This window comes from Tenrec ecaudatus, chromosome 7 (genome assembly GCF_050624435.1).
Source record: "Tenrec ecaudatus isolate mTenEca1 chromosome 7, mTenEca1.hap1, whole genome shotgun sequence".
In the NCBI taxonomy this organism is placed as follows: Eukaryota; Metazoa; Chordata; class Mammalia; order Afrosoricida; family Tenrecidae; genus Tenrec; species Tenrec ecaudatus.
In genome coordinates this window covers 40,848,415-40,871,428 of record NC_134536.1, presented here as the reverse complement: position 1 = coordinate 40,871,428, position 23,014 = coordinate 40,848,415, and the positions used below count along the sequence as shown (strand labels likewise).

Here is a 23,014-nt window from a genome sequence, read left to right as displayed (position 1 = left end):
GGGAAGAGCCTAATTAGGTGAATGTGGACCAAGCGCTTCGGAAGTGGCATCAGAAGGCTGAGTTAAAAGCGGATGCAACTCTGGCTGCGTAGGGGGTGAACCTGGCCTGAGGCTCCACTTAGGGGGGAAAATCCTGCTCTTATTAGAAAGCACAGTGGTTGTCTTATTAGCATTTTAAATAAGGACATGTAAACACACATTTTGCCTCGGATTTCCAGTTTCATATTTCTAATGGATTCAAAATAATTTCTTCTTTAAACGGTGGCTTTTGGAAAAATGCTCCCCATATCCAGCCTTTCAGCTAGTGAGTTTTAATTTTGTTCTCTGTTCCAGACGTCAGGGAGACACTGCATACCCCTCTTATCAAAGAGCTCCCTCTCTCTGGGATTGAGCCCTAGTTGCTTCATGGGTTGGACTGCTAACCAAAAGGTCAGCAGTTCAAACCCACCAATCACTTCGTTGAGGGAGAGATGAAGTAATAAATACATTTTGATAAAAATGTACAACCCTGGAAACCTTATGAAGCTGCCTATCAGCTCATATGTGTTTTCTAGTTTTATAGATGATATTCTTAAATAGCATAATGGAGGGATGGGCAAATGGGAAGGGCATATATGATTTGTAAGCAGCTCTTTTAGGTAATTCCTATATGTTCCCTCTACTTTAGTGTATGGGAATTTGGTGATTGCCATGATAAATATAGGTGCTAGGTGTCCAAAGGATAATTTTCCCAAATGTATTTGTATTTAATGCCCACCATGTGCAGAGATAGTATTTACTATTTAGTTACCTAGTATGTCATAACAAACTATTACACAGGCAGGTGTCTCTAAAGAACAGAAAAGTCTTCTCACACATCAGAAAGCTAAAAATCCAAATCGGAGTCTTGGCATATAGATTCTTCCTGTGGACCTCTCATCTCACGTGTGGTGTCTGGTGGCAGTCATTACTGTCCCCATCCTGTAGATGGGTCCTCATCAGGCATCTGTGTGCTCCTGCATATGTCTATGTCTATTTTGCTCTTTGCATCAGGCACCACACAGAGTGATTAAATTCAGGACTCACTTTTTTCTAGTATGAACTTATTACAATAACAAAGAGAACCAACCCATCTTTCCAAAGAGGTCATAATTCTAGCATTCCTACTCATCGCTATGCTATAGGACAGAGTAGAGCTGTCCCATTGCATTTCCAAGGCTATCATATTTATAGAAACAGAATTCCATAGCTGTCATGCGCAGAGTAACTGGTAGGTTGGAGTTATCAATTTTTCCATTAACAGCTGAGAGCTTGATCACTGAAACACTAGGGTTTCCACATTTCTTCTTGGGTGATGCTATACCTTCCATAAAATATTCATAGGATACAAAGGCAAATATTAATATTTCTAACTTTTGAGCATGGCATACAAAACATAGTTCATATTATAGAGTACTGTGGTTATTGAAACAGTGAGCCAGAGTCAGAGATCCAGGCTCTTGTCCTTAATTATTTACTTTTTTATTGGTCACATGACCTGAAGTGAGCCATTTAGCCAACCTGAGATTAATTTTCCCTCATCTGGAGACTATGTCATTTGAACCATATAGAGTTTGTGAAAATTTATTCTGGCGATGTGGGCTCTAAATTCAGTATAAAACATGTACCATGCTTCACAAATAAACATAAAGGATTCTCTCACACCACATGCCTGAATAATTTTAGTCACCGAATCTTTGGGAAGATGTTCTAAGTATTTGCTAGACGTGGTCACATTGCATACATAATTAATGTAATTGAGACCACTAAATTTTATACCCTAAAACATTGAATTGGCAGATGTTATTAGGTATATGGTTATATAGTTCATCAAAATGGAAATACAAGTTATTGATTGCGATCACAGCGAGATTATTTAGGAATGCCTTTGCGTTGCGACTTACAACACAATATGATAAGTAAATACCTCCGCACCGTGCTTCGGGATTCACCCAGTTACATTGGCTTTGGTCACTTGGAAGCCATGTTTGTTATAAGTCGGATGTTCTTCAGATGAGGACTGAGCTGATGTCTTTGTTTTTTTGGGGGGAAATCCCAACAGAATCCTTGATGAGGCTAGAAACATCTCCTTCAATGCCACTACGGCCTTCAATGCTTACAGCAATATTAAGGACAATATTGATGAAGCGGAGAGAATTGCCAAAGAAGCCAAAGGTCTGGCCCATGAAGCTACAAAACTGGTGAGAGAAAAAAATTATTTGCTGGGGATGGTAATTAACAAATCTCAAAAAAAGTACCTGAACTAAATTTCATTAGTGAGCTCTGAAAAATCCCAATGAGTTAGAATGTTTGTTTCTAATTATTTTTAACACCCTCTTGAAACTCTTTACAAAATACACTCGGTGTGTTATGGCCACAGGAGAACGCCTTGCTTACTCAGCACCTACTTACCACAGTCAGAATCTTGAGATTAGCCTAGAAGTCAAGCGGTTCTAACCAACTCACAGCAGAAAAGCAGACAACTAGGAGACTTTCCACAGGGAAATGCATCACTGTTAATACACATGCCATCAGGTGGAAGGCTCCCTGAAGATCGAGCCCTTGCTTTTAGTTGCACACAATTTGGTTTCATATGAAGCTTCACCCTACACGTGTACCTGTAAGAAAATACATCGGTCACGTGCTTCTAATGGATTTATACTGCCGTTGTCTATCAAAAAGTGCTTAACTTTTGGCTGTATTACCAAAAGGTATTGCTTAAAATACATTTAGATCTAATATTTTAGAATTTGGGAGTTCTGAGATTTGCCACCTTTTTTTAAATGTCTTCAATCGTGACTGATGTCCACCCTTTACACATAGAGCAACCTTTTATAAATAAGTCATATAATAAACCTCTGCAATGCTATTTTAGGATTAAGAAAAAGCAGTTCATAGAACTCACACTATGATTTAAAATGTGCAGAAATCCTGCCTTGCGTCTCACGGAATCCTTTTCCTGCATCAGAATTTGTGGAAAACCAAATCAAAAGAAAAGTAGAAAACCGGATCTTGCGTTTTTCCCTGTGAATGCGATCTGCACAGAGCTGGCGTTAAAGAAACAGCCCCGTGTGTTGCACGTTGGTACCTGGCACAGAGGCTTCCTTGCATCCCAGGGATCTTGCATCTTTTAGTCACAATCACACAGGCTTTGTTTACTGGTTGTAACGAAAGCATCGTATTTCATCAGCAAATACAACCATTTTCTTTAGAAAGTGCTTTTCTAAGGCCATATATTATGCTTTCTTATTACTCAGAATGAAGACATACTCATGGCAGAAACTTTAAATGAACCAATTTTTCATATCCAAACTAGGTTATTTTCTATCGTAATGACCTTAATTTCCAACTGTCACACTTTCAATGGACAATCTTTTCATCATCAAGTACAGTACTAGGCAAATAAAAAGGCATGGATAAATGAGTGAATGAATGGATGAATCTCATACATCATGATTGACATCTCTTGTGCCTACTTACAATTTTGGTACTAATAAAAATCTTGCTTTTGGCACCGTGTCAAGCTTATAAACTTCCTTTAAACAATGTAAGTTTAAGAGCAGTTTATTTCCCAATTCAAGACTACCACTTTATACTTAGCACACTAGTTTTTATGCCAATATCAAGTTTAAACACATCACCACCCATGCTTCTATTTAGTAAACTAACCAACCTCAAACATCAAGCTCTAGCAAATAGCGATCTTCGCAACATGTCCCTCCGCTTGTCATCATTCCTTCTCGCTATGTATACAAAATCAAATGTCTTAAAATGTGCAAGTCCAAATACTAAAAGGATCAGTAATTTAGTAAATAATTATCATCAAACAAATGGAGGACTGATTTATTTCAAGAAGTTTGTTGGACGGTGTTTAATGAACATAAAAAAAAAGCATTACATTTAAGAAGTCCCCATTTTACAGTTCTGTTTCATGGAAATATGCATTTCCATATTTCTATGGGAAAACATCATTATGGAAAAAATGTGTGTTTAACTCTATGTTGAGCTTAGAGAGGACTAGGGTCCCATGATTATGAGATCTGATAACATGGCTACACCTGTAGGTAAACACAGATGAATGAGCACATATTTATCATTCACTTGCGAAAGAACTCAAGAGACAGTAATAGGGCAGAGCGCTCCAGTCATCTGACCGTAGTACTGCGGAGCAGGAGTGATGTTCTCAATGGATCATAAGATTATTAAAAAAGGTGCTGAAACCAAGTAGCAGTTGCTGGAGGAGAAAAATGTGATGTATTAACCGAGCCAGACAATAGCCACAGACCATCAGTGGGAAAATGGAGGTGACGCAACTGAAAGAGAAGAAAGAGTGGAAACTACTTTAGGGAGATGAACACAGAATGATTCCATCGAACCTCTAAGAGCAATGCAACCTTTAAACTAAAGCAGTCTCACTATAGTAACTCACGTACTGCTGTTTATAAATGCACACATTAAATCAAGGACTGCACCGAAAGGAAAAGACCAGTGATGACATCAATCCTGGGGACAAGAGGAAGGTGAAAGGAAATAGAGAAAAGAACTAGGAGGCAAAAGCTACTTATAGAGGTATAGGTATAGGCATGTGTATATGTAAATATATTGATTTATAATGAGAGGGATATCGGTCAAAGTACATCTATTGATATGTTATGTATTAAAATAGAAGACAGACTTTGGACCTCTACTCAAGGCCTCTCTAAACACAAGAACACTTTGTTCTAATAACCTGGCATTTGGTGACACTCACCTTCCCGACCTGATCACTGAACACAAAGCAGGTGCATAAGCAAAGGTGGTGATGAAAGCTGATGGTGCCCAGTTATCAAAAGATATAGCATCTGGGGTCTTAAAGGCTTAAAGTTAAACAGTGGCCTCTAGCAGGGAAGCAGCAAAGCCCATGTGGAAGAAGCCTATGTGATCATGAGGTGTCAATGACATCAAGTATCAGATATCAAACGATCCAAAACAATTATATTGATCTGGATGAGGGAGGTTAGAGTGGAAACCCAAAGACCATCTGTAGACAACTGGACATCCCTCACAGAAGGGTCACAAGGAAGACCTTACTCAACTAGGATGCAGTAGAGCATTGATGAAGCACACAACATACCTCTAGTTCCTGAATGCTTCTTCCCCACCACTATCATGACCCGGTTCTACCTTACAAATCTGACTAGACTGGAGTATGCTAATTGGGACAGATAAGAGCTCTAGACACATGGAATCCAGGACAGATAAACTCCTCAAGGAACCGTAATGGGAGCAGTGATACCATGAGGAGAGGTGTGGGGGGAACCGATCACAAGGTTGGATATATAACCACCACCACTCCCAATGGGAACTAATAACAGAAGTGAGGGTGAAGGGAAACAGTGGATGGTGTAAGATATGAAACAATAAAAAAACCAATATTATTAAATACTATATAATCGATCAAGGATTCACGAGGGTTGGAGAATGGGTGGGGGGAAGGGAAAATAGAGGAGCTGATAACAAGGACTCAAGTGGAAAGAAAATGTTTTGGAAATGTTGATAGCAACATATGTACAAGTGTGCTTAATACAATTTGAATGGATTGTTATAAGATTTTTTAATAGTCCCCCCCCACACACAATAAAATGATTAATATATATTTTTAAAAACTCAGCATCCTTACAAGGAGATCTACACAACTTTGAAATATTCCTATATAAATATTGTGCACAGATATTTTCTCGGATTTCAATTTTTTAATGTATTTATTATTAATTGGGAGTTAATGCATATCTATCATTCCATAGTTCAATCACGTCAAGCAGATTTGTACAATTGCTCCCACAATCAGCTTCCAAGCATTCATTTTTTCCTGTCTTCCTGGACTCCTTGACACCGTCTCCCTTTTACCCTTCCCTCTCTACCCCTGTACCCTCCCCCTCATTCTACATGTTGTCCCTATAGGTTCATCAATCCCGGGTTTCATATGCTGAAACACAGAAAAACATATAACACAACTGCAAGAGGGTGACCCCCAATGACATAACATCTCTGAGATACACCCTAATATGAACAACAACAACAAAAATAGAGAAAATGTTGAAAACCAGATCTGGCCTGGCATGAAGCAGAGTGGGATCAACTGACAAAGCTTTAACTGTTTAAGTCAGATTTCTGCTTTTGATCTTCTATCCTCAACACTCCAATACACTCTGTTTAGTAACCACTTTCCTCCCATCTCTCAACTGTGGATAGAGGGAGATTCCCAGAGGCTTATTTCCTATGTAGATCCCACAAATGTATCCTGGGTTCCCACTGTCATCTATAGCTTCTGCAAACTGGATTCTTACAATGCAGGCTCTGATAGTAACCCCTCTTTCAATTTTGCATATTATTTACTATCCTTCAGTGACTGATGATGGTGTGCTTCTTCCATGTGGACTTGACATCTCACGTAGATGGTTGCCTGTTTGGAGACAAGACTTTAAGATCCCAGACACTATTGGAAACGCAACTCTTGAGTAAATGTGCAATGAGATTAGACAAATAAAGAGAAGAATCTGGGGTCGAATTCACATTTTAACCATTGAGTCATCTTAAAATATCTGGATGCTTTGTCTGAGAGACAGGCATATTGTCAGGTGCACTTGTATCACTATTTCCATGAAATAAACCTTATTTTAAGAATAGTTGTCAAGATGGCACATGAATCATGCGTAACTGTGGGTTTAGCATATGACAGAGCAGGCTGTACAATGTGCTGTCAAATTAGCTCGACTTATGGCAAGCCAGTGTGAAATGAACAGAGTCCTACACAGCCCTCCTCCACTCAGATAATCATTGGTGTCCTAAAATCTATTATTATGATTTAGTGTGGATTTTGAGCAACTTCAAATTGAAAGGGATCGTCTTCCAGGACTGTTTGGGATGCTCTTCCCTTGTGGTCCATAAGGCTTTCTCTGACTGATTTTCAGAATCAGGTCTGTAAATTCCTTCCTAGTTCGTTTAAGTTTGGAAGTGCCATTGAAACCTGTCAACTGCAAGATTTTCTGTGCATGAAATATCAATGATTGTTTTATAATTTTTACATTCTGTAGGAACAAATATGAATCTCTTCCAGTCAGTTGGCCAAGGGCTGTCTCCCAAATATCCTGGGTGGAATGCTTCTAACGCTTCCTTGTTTTTGATTTTTGGGTTTTTTTGTTTGTTTTGCCAATTCCTTTGGTGTAGCTTGGACTTTTTCCCGCAGTACAATTTATTCTTGAACATTCTATCTCTTGAAATGACTGGATGTTAAGCAGTTCTTTTTGGTAGAGTTATTCTGTGCACAGATATTTTCCTAAAACATCCAGACCAAACATGTTAAGAACTTTTGAATTATCAAAAAATAAACACTATTCCACCACTACTATTGGATGGCAGTAGTATGGCCATCAGAGACAAGTCAACTTTGGTAATGTTGGGATATAAAACCTTCCTCCATCCTTATTTATTGGAAGGGCCTTAGATATTGTATACTTGAAACTGATATAACCAAACACCAAATAGCAGAATGAGAAGTATAACATGTAATATTTCCAAAGCTATTAATGTATACATAATAATTACCAACCCTAACATTTTCTTGTCTTTCTTGCCTTATTTTTAAAACAGTTTTCCTGGCATGTAATTCAATTATCGTACAATTCCGTAGTTCAACTTCCATTATTGCTTCCTTGTTCTTCCATCTTTGTCTACTCCCCCTCTCTCTTCTTTCCTCCCTTGCTCCAAGTAAATGAAATATCATGCTATAGCGTTTGGAGTGGAAAACGGAGGCAGCCTGCACTTCATTAGGTATCCTTTGCTCAAAAGCACTAAGAAAAGCATCGCTCGTTCTCGTCCCAAGGTAATGGAACGTCCTCTTTTCTTCCGCCCTCTGTTCTTTGCCCGTACAGCCCCTTCCCTGGTGTCAGGCAGTCTCAGTGACTGTCTCGCCCTCTGTCCCCTGCTCCGTCTCTCCCTCCCAGACTCAAGCACACACACATACCCTCTCTGACAATGTTTCTGTTTATTGTTCACTACTAAGTCCTAGCTCCCATTTTGTCTCCGCGTTTAGTTATCAGGCAGGATCTGTCCGAGCAGGAGCATTTGACAGTGAGAAAACACTCATAAACACTGTGATCTTCCTCTGCGTTTTCCAAACTCAGTTTCGCTCACTTTGTACAACTTTCCATCTTTCTTGGGAGTTGTCATTCCCAAAATCTGGACATGGTTTTCTAAGCATTTCTAGGGGGGGAAAAATACAAGATATAAAAAAATTAGAGCAGTGTTAAATAATGCTTTTTCCTCCGAGATAATGATTAAAAGACATGAAAGAGTAGCGCCGTGTGGGCTTCTAAGAGAGAAACTGACATCAAGGGGAAAATTCAAGTCTAGAGAAACTGCAAGTATATAAAAGACTATCTAAAAGTGAATCAATGTAAAGCCGTAGACATGTATATCCGGATAAATACACAGGCAGCTCTTGTAAATAACTTCCCAATGTTTATTTCCTAATGTGAAAGGAAGACAAATACAGATAAAACCTTAAAAGGTGCTTTTGAATTGATTCGGGGTCAATAGTATAAGGAAGAGACTGGTTTTTTTAAATTTACTCTTCTCTGGAAGATCAGTGAGAAGAAATATCCTGATAGGAAGCAAAAGTACCATAAAGGAGAGAGAGAGGCAGCTCTGACAGTATGGCAGACTGTGTGAACGCAGAATTACCTGGATGTTAGAAATACGCAGATATGCTGGACAAAATATAATGCCCAAATATCATACACATTTTATTGCATTATAGGTCGGTATGTAGGAATCAAGCAAGGAAATCTGAAAATAAAGAACTCAAAGTTAACATCACAAGTACTCAAGCTAACACCTTAGTAACTAAATAAGTTCAGAATATAAATACAGATCATGAGGTTAAAACATGTAGAATAAGAAGCTCTCACAGACGACTGTGACGCTAGAAAAGAGGAGTCTTCCATTGAAAATATGCAAAAATCTGAGATGGGGGAGTTTCACCCTCATTGAACCCACGTCTATACCAGCCCGGAAGCGCTGGGCAGACTCTCATTTATTCCCAGAACCCTAGTTGAGACCACCGTTTCTCATAAGAAAATGAAGCCAGAAGCCTATGCGTGGAGCAGCACATTGCTATGAGTCAGAATCAGCTCTATGGCAGTGAGTTCGGGTTTAATTTTCTATGTGCTGCAAGACCTCGAACAGAGAGACTAAAAGAAAAGAAAGTGGCGGTGGGGCTGGGGGTGGGGGTGGTGGGGGCGGATGGGGTGTTCTGAGCTATCGAAGCCCTTAGAACATCTACAAGGTGAACACACCGAGGACGTCTGTTGACATCGTTTCACCAGCTGGGGAGCAGGCGATTTGGAAACACTGTGGATAAAGATTAGCTCTCTGCTCTTCACAAGCCACTTGAAGAAATAATCAACTAGGAGAGTGGGTGAGCAGGTAGAAGTATCTTGAGATGGTAATAGGATTATTGAAGAATATGACAGAGGATTTAAAATAAATGAATTTCAATTTATTAAAGTATTAAAAGAATGAATGGGAAAGCTGATGAAATGAGCATTCCCTTAGAACTAAAGAGATTCTGAAATAGCTGTAAAGAAGTAAATAGAATTGTTAAAAGTGAAAAATGCATAGTAATCTAAATAAAAATCTCCTAATTAAAATAAAAAACCTGGACAAAACAGATTATAAACAGCAGAAAAGGACACTGTTTTGTTGAGACAGTTGAATCTGTTATGCAGAATTCAGGAATGGTGATAAAACCCAAGAGGAGCTGAGAGTATGAGACTGAAAGCCTAAGTCTACCAGGAGTTAGCTAAACTGATAACTGTAGAAGCACTAGTAAGGGACAGTGTTGAAAATTGTAAAGAAATAGTAATAAATATATTTGTAGAAATATCCTCTGCCATGCCTACCTATTTATGCTTCTAAGTCTAGGTCCGTATGCCATCCCACATCTGCTCCACTGCTATCTATACCTAGGTATGCACTCATAAATTAGTGGTTGTTACTTACTATTACTACAGAATTATGCTTGTAATAGTGCTTACCATCTCTTCTGCATTGGACATGTGCTGACCTCCTCCTTATTGTGTGTTGTCTCTCCCTCCACCCAAGTTAATATCTGTTGACTATCTAGTTAGGGAATTTCCCTCTACCACCGCCACCCCCAGTAACCTATGAATAAACCTTTTCTTGACTTTTTAGAATTGTGACTGCATATGATATTTTTCCTTCAGTACTTAAATTATGTCACCCAGCATAGTATCTTTCAGGTTTATCCATGCCATAAGATGTTTTGTGGGTTCATATTCTTTAATGTTGTATTGTGTACATTATCATGATGTATTTTTCCATTTATCTGTTGATGAGCAATAAGGTTGCTTCCATATTTTTGCTGTTGGGAATGTGTTCCTGAATTATTCTAGAGTTTTCTCCGTTTCCCTTGATCTCCTTATTGATTTCTTAGAAGGTTCTGTAGACCTTTGCAGTCTTTATCAAGCCTGTCCCTTTCTTTCTCAGTGAGGTTTCCCAGTCTTTATTTGCTCCCTTGCTGGAGCTGTGGCGCCTGTGCCTTTCTCAGTCTCTTTGCCCTGGAATCAATGCTGGCCCATAGTAACACTGGTGGGATTCCGAGACTGCAACTGTTTACTGGAGTAGAAAGCCCAGCCTTTCTTCTGAAGCACTACGAGAGGTTTTGGACTGCCGGCCATGCGGATGACTGACCAATGTGCAACCATTCCCTCTCCAGTCCTGATTCTTTAGGTGATTGGATACTGCCTGTTGGTCCCCAGGCATGGTTATTGCTGTTAGGTGCCAATATGGTTCCTTCTGACCTATAGTGACCCTAAGCACAATGGAACCAAACACTGCCCCGTCCTGTGCCATCCTCACAATGGTTCTTATGACTAAGACCACTGTGGCAGCTACTGTGGGAATACATCTCATTGATATACCTTCCCCTTTTCCTGGCCCTCCACTTTACCCAGCATGATGTCCTTCTCCAGGGACTGGTTTCTCTGACAATATGTCCAAAGTCTATAGGACAAAGTCTTGCCATCTTGGTCTCTAAGGAGCATTCTGGACATTCTTCTTCCAAGAAAGATTGTTTGCCCCAAGGAAATAAATTGCTACAATATTTATGTATTAATTGTATGTTAGGGGCTGCATCTTGCTTTTGAATTATGCTTTGTGTCTATGTGTCCCAGCAAGAGGGATGGAGATGCTAGGCTGGTGCCAGTCTGGCCGCAGTGCTACACTTGCCCCTGTCTTTGGGTAGGGGTGGTGGTGGCTGGCTATGAGGGCCCAAGTTTCTAGCTCTGTGGGAGCTGAGGGGAAATTGACTGCATATTTGCTGCTGTCTGTCCTTGTTCCGGGGGTCACGGGAGCAGACAGCACTGGTTCTCAACCTTCCTAATGCTGTGACCGTTTCATCCAGTTCCTCATGTTGTGGTGACCCCCCAACCATAAAATGATTGTTGTTGCTACTTCATAACTGTTATTTTGCTACTGTTCCGAATCAGGTGACCCCGGGGAAAGGGTCATTCGTTATCCAAGGGCGTCACCACCCATAGGTTGAGAACCGCTGCAGTAGATAGCTGTGGCAGTTAGCTGGATGGGGTGGCAGGTGTAAGTGATTCATAGGGGCATACACTTCAAATCTCATCATGGAGGAACACCGTCGGGCGGACAGGGCAGATGTGTGCATAATCACACTGTAGCCCCTTCTTGGCAGGCAGCGGGAAGAGAGAGGAGCTAAGCTAGGTTAGCTGATGGAAGAAATTGGGCAAAGGCAGTGCCACTGAAGGGTTTGTGACCACTTAGCTTGGCCGTTGAGTGTTAAGAGAGTTTGAGAATGGGGTGGGGCAGAAAGAAGGTGATATTGGTTGCAACGGGGTCAAATGAATGATGCTCCTAAGTAGGACCTACTATGGTCCCTGCAGACCGACAAGGGGGGCTGCAGGAATGGAACCTTTGTACACTTGACCACCAGCAGAATGGGTGAATGGGGAATATGTTCTTCCGGTCACTGGGCAATGGTGCCCAGTATCTTCCCATTGGCTGCAGCTAGCAATTGACTCCCTAATCCACTCTGGGAAGGTCCACATCGTTATTCTATATCTTTGTGGGCGGGCCATGAGGTTGCCTTCTGTGTCCCTCACCCAAGATGGCTGCTGTTTGGCCTCCAGACGGACATGCTATGCTGAGTTGGCTGGCAGAGTGCTTCGAGGTTGTCCCTTCTCCCTCCCTGTTTTCAGTCCGCTTCTTCGAATCAGTGTCTGATCTAGCTCATCGTCCTTTCATGTCCCGCTCAAGTCCCATGGTTTTCTTCTGCATCTGTTTCATGTGCGGTATAGCAGGGGTGGGAAACAGTTTTTATTACAAAGGCCATTTGGATATTTATAATACTCATGACCATCAAAAATTGTCAACTTAAAGATTAGCCTGCTATATTTGGTCAAGCACTTAATTACTTTACCCCTGTGGCACTAACTGGGTGAGGTACGTGATGCTAGCTGGTATAGGTCAGTGTGTGTAATGAAGCTGCCATTTTTGTCTGTAAGTCAAAAAAACTATTTTAAAATAAGAGAAACACACTGAACATAATGCATTTATTGATGGAGAAAGTCTAACTAAACTAAAAGTTACAAAAGATCCAATAAATGAATGAAATTAATACTTCTATACTTTTAAATTTGGAAAATACAAAAAATAGTCTGGGAACAACATATAGGTTTAAATGAAGATACTAGAAAAGAAAGAACTCAAATAATTTTCTGAGGTATCTAATAAAAATTAGTTTAAAAAACAGCTCAAAAAGCACAAGGGAAAAATTGAAAGCAAGTATTAATGGCCTAGAAAAAATCATTAGACAGGGTTGACAAAATAGCTAAATCTGAGAATAAACATAGAAGATAAGAGCAGTTAAACAAAGAGAAATGGTGCATATAAGTAGTAGTAGGAATGAAAAGAGAGGCATAATTATAAAGTACAGATTGAAAATAAATACAGATATAGAAAAGATGAGGAATTTTATATCATTATATTTAATACTAAAGTGGACAATAAACCAAGAACAAAATGTTCTCAAAAGTAAATGTCAAATCTAATAACTGTTAAATAAACTGAATCAATCATTTATAATTTATCTATAGAACATATCAATGTCTACTAAAATATCCAGTACCTATTTCCAACATACCCCAAAGTAAACCAAAGAGAAGCTCCTAACCCACACCTCTTTGAATTCCTTAAGGAGAAAAACAAAACAAAACAAAGAAAAGCATCTGGTATAGAACAATATAAAAAGAAATATTTTATCAAGCATAAAAATAGTACCAATTATAAATAAAATGGCACCATACCGATTCTAAATGTATAATTTAGAGATCTGGGAAATGTGATACAAAATGCTACTATTCATCAAATGTAGTGATGGGAACACAGGTGTGGATCATTACTTGAGCTCTGGTGAGGAAACGGGTAAGAGCTCAACTGCTAACCAAAGGTCAATGGTTTGAGCCCTCCAAAGGTTCCAAGGGAAGCTAGACCTGGCCATTGCCAAGTATTTTAGCCTCGGACACCCTGCGGACAGTTCTAGTTCTCGCCTGGTTGGCCAACAGCAGCATCATTAATTTCTGTTCTCATCTGTATGCTTAAAGTGTTTTCTAGGTACATGCTTTCATTAAAATTAATGAGAGAAGAGTTTTAAAAACAAAACAAAAACAGTTCTCTAGGAAGATCTGGCCTGAAAAATACAGAAAAGTAACTGTAGAAGGGACCTAGAAAATAAATAACAACTCTTGATTTTGTACAAAGAGACCTTAGATGCCTTTCTTGTGAAATTCATGGTGTGTAAGCTTTTGTTTGCTTTTAAACTAAGAAGAAAAGCTAATAACGTTAAGCAGCCATTCCTTTACCTAACATTTTTCACCCAGGGGCAACCTCTTTTAAATCTTTCTACTATTTCTTCTATCATATCTCAATGATACTGTGTTCATGTTATTTCTTGATCCATAAATCTCAGACATTCTCTACTTAACAATGTCAGTGATGAACGAGATGTAGCTCACTTCTCTAACTGGAAATACGCAGCCTCCCAGTCCTCTCTGATCCGAGTCCTCCATCCCTCCTGGCATGTGCCCATCTCTTCCATGCTGGGTGGCACTGCTGTGTTGTTTTGTCCCCACTTTCCCTTTTCAGAAAAGAATGCTCCAGAATTAAAGTTTGAAGTGGCAATCGAACCCCAGTGGGAAGAAAATGGTCACCACAAAACATCTCTGTAAAGACGCACTATTTCAAACACAAGATTTTGTGATTTTCACGTAGAGGACACCGTCCACATAGCAGTTGGTCACGACATGTAGGTGACCTCCCAGCTGCAAGCACATGCCCAAAATCTGAATAGCTGGCAGCCTCTGGATTTTCAGAACTAACAAAATATTTTGATTTCCATGACAGGTAGGGAAGTAGAGTAGAAAGTTATAGAATGAGGTGAAAAATACATCCTTTTCTGTCTAGTTCTAGGTTATCTTAGAATATCTTTTCGTGTAAGCTTTCCTACCATGTAGGATTTTCAAAATTTGATTGACACTCTATTCAAATTGATCAAATGTGGAGAATAGAGGCTCTGTATCCAACCTTAGGTCTGGAATTGAGTGAAAACACTGCCTTGCCCAGGAAAGCATTGTGTAGTCCATTCTGGCTTAATTCCTATGGTAAGTGTAGATGCTAACATGTTAGTGAAATTTCATTTCAATCCCAATTGCATAAAATAATGTCTTACCATTTCTTGACACCATGCTATGCTGATGATAGTATGTAATTAACTATGTATTGGTACAGGCATTAAAGATGCACATATTTTAAATGTTTTAACCAGAAACTTGCTGTATTTTGCATGAGAACAGCCATATGAAACAAAGGGTAATCAGAGACAAATAGAAATATTTTCCTGTCCTCAGACTTGCAATAATAACTCATGATTTTATTATTTGTAATTTGAATATACACAATGCTTTCCCTACTTTTATATCCTAATGATGTATTTTTCCCTTATGAGAATTCATATTAGAAAAAAATAATTCTTTGCTGTTGTCAATAAATCATATCATTAAAAACTGACTCCTGCAATGGTATGATTAAACATCTAGGCATTCCTAATAAGTATTTATTCAGAAGGGTGGTCATATATTCTCCTTAGCCTGTATTATTTAATTTTTTGTAATTGAATAAACAAATATGCACAGAAAAGAGTTAAAGGTGACTTTTTAATTTTTATTCTCTATATAAGGGACTATATAAATATTAACAGAGTACAGGTCACATACAAAAGATTTACCAAAATATGGTGTCAGCCATATTGCAAACTTCAGCATACAAATACTTTGTATTTTATTTTATCAACTATTACTTAGCAGTCATGAAAATATGAATTTTGATGTTGTATTGCTATCTATCATCATTGGCATTTCAATCTCGCATCAATAGAGTATTCATAGAGAAATGACATAAAACCAGAATTGACGTCATCATTGAATCTGCCACTAAACTTATTGAGCATTTTTTCTTTTTCATCAAAAATTCAGAAACATAACAGAATTGAGCGACTCACAATGGAAAATATGGAAAAGTCAATGACTATTTAAGCTATATAGAAAAATATTGAAACTATGACAATAGTATTTATTAAGTCACCTTGAGTTTAGAAGTTTTCTTTGTAAGTGATAAACTCATTTGAGTCAAAAATGAAAAAATAGAAACAACCATGGAAAGGTTAAATGGAAATCTGAGTTTCATAACCTAATATTACACATATGCTTTTAATCAGTACATAAAATTATAAAAGAAAAGAAAGGGTGTGTCATCAGGTAAACATAGACAGTCTTGGGAAAATGCTGAAATTCAATATAAATTTGAAATAAAATTTCTTAACACAACAGCACTCTCGGTGTCATTAAACCTACTGTTGAGGATTCGTACCTATCAGTGCTTTAATCAAGTGGTGAGATTGCCCTGCTAGGTTTGGTCCTGGACATCTAGCAGAGAGACACCTATGCCCTGTGAAGCTGTCCTGTAACATGACAACCTTTACGCAAAACCATGACGCCTTGCAGTATCCGCTCCCTCCCCTAATGCCCAACATGTGTGTGTCTCCGCCTCGCTTCAGCAGGCATGTCACTCACAGGTGCTAGGATTAACTAGGGATATCAGTTGATAAACCCTGTTTGCACATACAGGGACCAGTTGTTATCAGGTCTGCTCTGACTAATGGTCATTTGACCCCTTGAGACTTAGACAGTCAGAGGCGCTCTCTGCCCCCGGCATTGTCCGTGACAGGTGTTTGGGAATTAGATGGCTAATGCTTTCTCCCAAGGTACCTCTAGGGGAACTCCACTAATTTCTTTTTAGCAACGGAGTCTGTTCGTCATTCAAATCATGAGGGAGAGTCTCATATAGATCTATTTTGATATTCATACCAATATTAAATCATAGGTGTGCATATGTATATCTGTGTGTTTGATCCTCTCTTGGTATTTTAACTGTCTCCACCGAGCTGAAATTCTCAAACACAAAATGTGGGTTCTCGTGCACAAATTGTGGGATTGCTCAAGTTAGCCTTTCTTTCGTGCCTTGGTGAACTCAAGGTGCCTCCTATCTTCCACTGAAACTCAGAGTCCCTCTTCCCTCACCTGAGGGTGCAGAATGCAAGTCCTGGGGTCAGCAGCTTTCTTTATATTATTGACCAAAGCTATCTCTTTGAATGGTCTCTTTCCTGATTTTTGATTCGATATTTCATTTTTATGATCCTATCATATTTTAGAAATATAAATTATCTTAACATGCATTTAAAATATGTACATGTGGATTTGTTTGTTTTTAAATTGTGTTTATAAAATTATTATAAAGGCAATGCCCATTATAGTATAAGAGGCCCTCAGAAAATCAATAGAAACAAGCAAAAATGTGGCTAATCTCACCAATTACAAATTATTAAATATAAAATATTATTGGATATATGTCCATACTTATTACATTTTTCACAAATGGTTGATGTATTGAATACCTGTTTTTAATTTAATATAATTAACATCATCTATATTTTACTCTAGAAATATTGTATTATATTAAATGTGCTTGGGACTAGATCTCACCTTTTTTCATAGATCCCACTATGGTAATAACATTCTTTCATATCTTTAACAGTAGTACAACAAACCAGAATCTAAATTTCTCCTGACACACTCAACATAAACAACGCAGCTAATCACCAGCCAGCCCTGTAGTCCTGAACATTTGGAACACATTCTTTATTGAACACATTTTAGATTGGAAATCATTTAAATTACATATTATCTTGGCACAGGAATCCCTGTGGAAATGTTTGAGACTCGCCTTCTAAAATAAATTATTTCATAAATAGAAAGCAATGAAATAGGTCATAGACCAAGCTGATGAGTTTTCACTTACTGTTTTCTTATATACAAACAAAATAACTCTGCACCCCTCCTTAGGGCCAACTTTAATAGATTCAGGGAAAAACACATTTCTATACAGTGAGTTCTTTGAAGAATATTCAGAAATATAATAAAAGTATACTACAGAAAGTAGTATAGGTAATAAATTTTAAATGTGCTTATTTAGATCATAAATCTCTGGGTTGTAAATTTATCAGTCTGGCGAACTATAAGTCACCTTACTGTCTCATGTCTCCCCCTTCCCCCTTATAGCATCTTCTCTGGTAGCCACACAGGTGCTTTGGTCTCTGCCATGGAAAATATTCTTTGCTTAATAAGTGATTTTTTTTTTAACTTTTGTCTTTCTCTCCACAATTCTGTAGTCCCACTAAGAAAGTTCAGTCTTTCCATCTTGGAACTTAGAGTTTTATGCAGTTCTTGAGACAGCTTAAGATTTTGTTGATTAAATCAAATAATTAATCAATTAGTCAATGGCTTAATGTTTTAACAATAGTTGCTGTGAATATTTGACAAAAATAGGAAGATTAACATTTTTTAAAAGCCAATTATACCAAATGCTTGGCAAAAATGCTTGCCTGACTTTATCATCTCAACTTTTCCCTCCTGCCTTGTCTCTGCAATGAAGTCATAAATTATCTCTCATTTTCAATCAATAATTAATAACTATCAAAATCAGAAATCAACCTACACACAACTACAGTCTCTTTTGATGTATCATAATAAAAATTATATATAATTGATATATTTTTACATATGTTTGCACAAAGAGCCCTAAAGAACTTACTCTTTTTAAAAATACAATATTTACAAAGACAAGAATAAAATATCTTGAGACTCTTGGAACCTCATTAGAATTTCACATGTGCGGTAGACACAGCTCAGAAACTTGGAAGAATGCTTATGAATATGGATGAAGAATAATTAGTGTGGAAAATGCTGCTTCATCACCTGTACTGAGATTGCTAATGTGCTTCAGTGGCTTCCTGAGTAATGCTGGGAAAGGATCTCTCTAGATTCCAGTGAGATGAAACATATGTGCTCATCCATTACATGGCAATGTTTTCCATTCTGCTAGCATGTGATAGACATATCTTTTAAACCAGAATTGTTGGCAGACTGCATCCAACTGATAATATGTGCTACCTGCACTTTCCCTCCCACCATATTCATTTTGTGTTTTAGACAGGAAACACAAAGCCATATTCCATTGCCCTTGGCCAAGGTCACAGTTCTTTTTTGTTCTAATCTCCGTTATTGCCATGGCTGGTATGGCTTTTTCCTTTCCATACTGCTGCATCCGCATCTTCTTGGACTACAACTCTGGTAATGTTATTTCTCCTTTCGGTTCAAGTCAGAAACTTTCAATGACTCCATGCTGTCTTTCTTTCTCTGACCTTCCAGAAATTGAGTCCAATCTACAAAACAGCCTCACCTTACTACAAGGCCCTTCACGAACGCTACAGTATCAAGGAACTGAAATTCTTGAGTTGACACATCAAATATCTCTTGCCACCTCTCCTTTACATTTTTACTATGTTCCTAGCCTATACGTCATCCCCCCACAACTGCAGGTTCGGGTAAAAATAATTAACTTGGGACCAAAAATTAGGCAGTATTTTAAAATGCAAGTAAACAAGACAGCTTTCTCAACCACTCAGTTGTGTTGCTGAATGGAGCTCAGGGGGCCAGTAGAAGATCAGTAAGTTAATAAATTCCCCACCAAACTACTAAGAAAATTATCAGCAAAGTCACGATTAACCAATTTCAGGAATAGAGCAGGTGAGATTGCTATAGCATCTGAAGATGTAAAGAATAATAAGAGAAATGGGAACAACTTTAAACCAATAAATGAGCCCTCGTCTTGCAGGAGCATAAGCACTGTGCTTAAGCCAAGGTGGCAGCTCAAACGCATCAGCTACTCGGAGGGAGGAAAACGAGGCTCTGCTCCTGTAGAGATTCCCCGCGGCAGGAGCGGCTGCACTCAGCGAGGCGCAATTGAGTCCACAGAAGTGGGTTAAGCCAGTATCCACAAATTGAATAAAATGGACAAATTCTCCAAACTCACAAACTACCGCAGCTCATGTACAACAAATAGGTTAATGGAATCGTTCTGTCTTTGTGGGTTTGCTCTTGGGCTGCTAGCCAAAAGGTTCGCAATTCAAACCCCTGAGCTGCTCCGTGGGAGAAAACGAGACTGGCTGCCTGGTCCCAAGTTTACTGTTTGCCAAGTCCCAGATCGAGGCCTTGGGAGTTGAGACAGACTCCGTGGCAGTAGATTGAGGGTTAGAGTTATTAAATAATCCAATTAGTGATTAAAGAATTTATATACGGGCACACACAGTTTCACTTTAAGGTGACTTTCCTTGATGAATTTAAGGAATTTGAGGAGTTTATAATGAATTCTTCCAGAAAACTGAAGAGGATAAGATAATTTCCATCAGATTCTATAAGGCTGGTATTATTCTAATACACACTCAGACAAAGATTTACAAGAAAAGACAACTACAGACCAATATTAGGAAAGAAGCTATCAAAATTCTAAAGTCATGACACATTGAATCCAACCATAACCAAAAAGGATCATGCATCACTCTTTACAGAAGCAGAAACTCTCCGAGTGAAAAAAACAAAAACTAAAGGTCCAGATTGAGTTACCTCAATGAATACTACTCAGCAATAAAGCAGGAATGACTGACTGATGCGCACGCAACCTTTGTCCGCCTCAAAATCATGATGCTGAGTGAGAGAAGCCAGAGGGGAAAAAAGTGTTTAAGGGACCATATTGCATTCTTTCATAGGGTTTTAGAAAACTGCAGACTACTTGATGGTGTTAGGGAACAGATCAGCATTTGTCTGGGGATGGGAGCCAGAGAGGTGGAAGGGAAAGAAGGATTCCAGAGAAGGGGTTGATGTGTGTTGCCTCTCTTGAGTGGTGAAAACTTCTCAGTGCTGTATATGTCATCTCGGTGCTGTAAAAAAAAGCCATAATGGCAGCATTTTGAAGAACTGAATGTATTTTTTTCACAAACTCAGAGTCAAGTCTATATCCGGGCCTCTGTTCTCTCTGTGTGGCTCCAGGACAAGGTCCTTCCTGCTCTGGGTCAGTTTCTCTACCCCAGGGAGTTGCCTGGCTTATGAAAGACACACTCACTGGATGGAGCCTCTTAGACCCCTGTGTGGGTAGAGGAACCTCCCTGTGTAACACACCAGTCAGAAAGACTTTGGTGTGAGCACTGTTCAGTAGCATAACAAAGGGGAAACTCCTAGTTCCATATCACAGGTGCTTCCTGGGAGTTGGGATTTCAGTACATCTTTTTTAGAGGACCCACCATACTTTCCTCCACAACTTATGTTGAAATGTATTACATTGTGAGTTTTTAAAATGCGGTTTACTGAGTGTCAACTATACTTCAATACAGCTCTTGGAAAGTATTTTAAAACTTTTCAAATAATGGCATATTGGCCTCACTGTTCATAGGTCTTCAACAATTTCCATCTCTCAAGCCTTGTTCCTTGTCCTGTGATCCCTCTGGCTCTTTTCTGTCCTCTTTAATAATCTGTATGCAGCAAGTCAGTTTTCTGCTTCACTTTTCTGTCCAAATTTGCTATCAATATATGATTTTTATGTGATTACGAACTTCTGATCTCATAGAGAGTCATTCACACCCAAGATGGCAGTGGAAATTGTATGTGTGACTGTGTGTGTGTTTCTTTGTTTTGGTTCATTCTCTCTATGATTATGGATGTCTCATATGATCTTCATGACTTAGAATCATCATTATCGAGGTTATTTATTTTGCTACTGTCATGCTGGCGTCTCCTAAGAGCTACAAAAATCATTTTGCTCTGACCCAAGTTGACGTGGATTTCAGAGCTTTGTAAAGTCTTCTCTCTGGTTTTTAGTTTTCCATCCTCGTTGTCGATTTTCAGCAGTCACTTCTGTCCCCGAGCGTCCACTAAGAGGATCTTCACCTTTTGCTTTAATAAGTCTGCCTCTGATCTGGTTTAATTCAGACAATCTGCAACTGAGGAAGTGGACACAATACACAAATTTTGAATACATTTAGAATTAAATGAATGCCTAAGGCTTACTTTTTTTGAATAAAATTAAATGTAATTTTATTTTTCCTTTTCTTTTTCAAGATAAGTGATATCACTATATATCAGATATATAATACCTCAGGTGAACTGTAGCACTAAAAATTCCCATGTTTTCCGTGTTCACTGCCAGTTTTCCATAGAATAACTTGCCAATGTTGTCAGAACAGCTCTTTTGGCAAGTAATCAGCCTCGATTCATAACGTCCCTTTAGATTCAGCTGTAGGTGTTTCCAATACTGTTCTCTGAGCATTAGGTTATTTAAATGAAAGCTCTTGGTATAGCACCAAACACATTTGGCCCCAAGTAGCAAATTCTAAAGCCTTTCTTAGTTTGTGACTGATTAACAGCAAAAGTTACTAAAGCATATTTATAATGAGATGGCGAAGACCTGGATTTAGAAAACTAAAAGCAAAGAGCACAGTCAGCATTACTGAAGCTGAAAGAATGGACGAAGAACTGAAGGGAACAAAAAAAATCAATCCCCAAGTTTCAGTAGTGAAGGATTCTAGGTGCCAAATATTGAGGGACAGCTTCGAAAGAAGATGGTGAGAAAGCGAAAATATTAACAACTGAAACAACTTTAAAATGGGTGAAAAAGGAGATGGGTGAATGCATTCAAACCCAACAACATCTTCCCCAATCAACTTTCCAATGGTCTCTGAATGATAGATAGCAAGGCTCTTCACTTGACCTTGACTATGGTCAGAGAAGATTCACCAGGCTTCATCCAGGTGGAGAACCTGTAAATGAATTCGGGGCTTCCATTGTCAGCCATTACCTTCCACAAATCAGATGTTCACAATTTTAGTGTGACACCATGAACATGTGTTCTGAGATGTTGACTGCATAATCTGAAGAAGAAAAATTTAGATCTTCAAGATATTTATGAAAATTGCTATGAAGTCTTATGTTTCTAATACTCTAAATTGCCCTCCCACCTTCTGTATGTGGAACTTTTCACCTTTCTTTTTATTTTCCACTCTCCCCCAGCTGTGTTCTGGCTTCACACAAACTTGTAGTCTCTGTAAATATTGTACAATCTCGTACTAAAGAGACAAACCCACAGCCGTCTAACCAATTCTAAATCATGGTGATCATATAGTACAGAGAAGACCTTGGTTTCCAGGGACAAAAAATATTTGATTCCTTCTAATCTTTTAAAGGCTGGTATGTTCGAAATACTGACCTTATGAAAGGTCACTCAAGATACAACCAACTAGTCACTGCAGGTCGATGGATAGCTTCCCTTGGAAGTTCCTTAATAATTACATTAGCATAACTATGTAGCTAAGAATATAGTGGAACACTGTATCTACGAAACTAGAGCTTGTGGTGGTCTATTCAACGCAATCTTCTGACTCTCTGTCCCCAACAAGTTCTGGAACAGGCCT

General features: G+C 38.7%; 1 protein-coding gene across 1 annotated transcript in view; it reads left to right on the top strand.

The window, feature by feature from the left end:
• LAMA2 (laminin subunit alpha 2) overlaps positions 1–23,014 on the top strand; it is a 636,281-nt gene that overhangs the window by 520,975 nt on the left and 92,292 nt on the right. Inside the window, exon 40 of the mRNA XM_075554570.1 lies at positions 2,081–2,219. Within this exon, the coding sequence (XP_075410685.1) occupies positions 2,081–2,219 (139 nt within the window). The remainder of the gene's footprint in view (positions 1–2,080; positions 2,220–23,014) is intronic.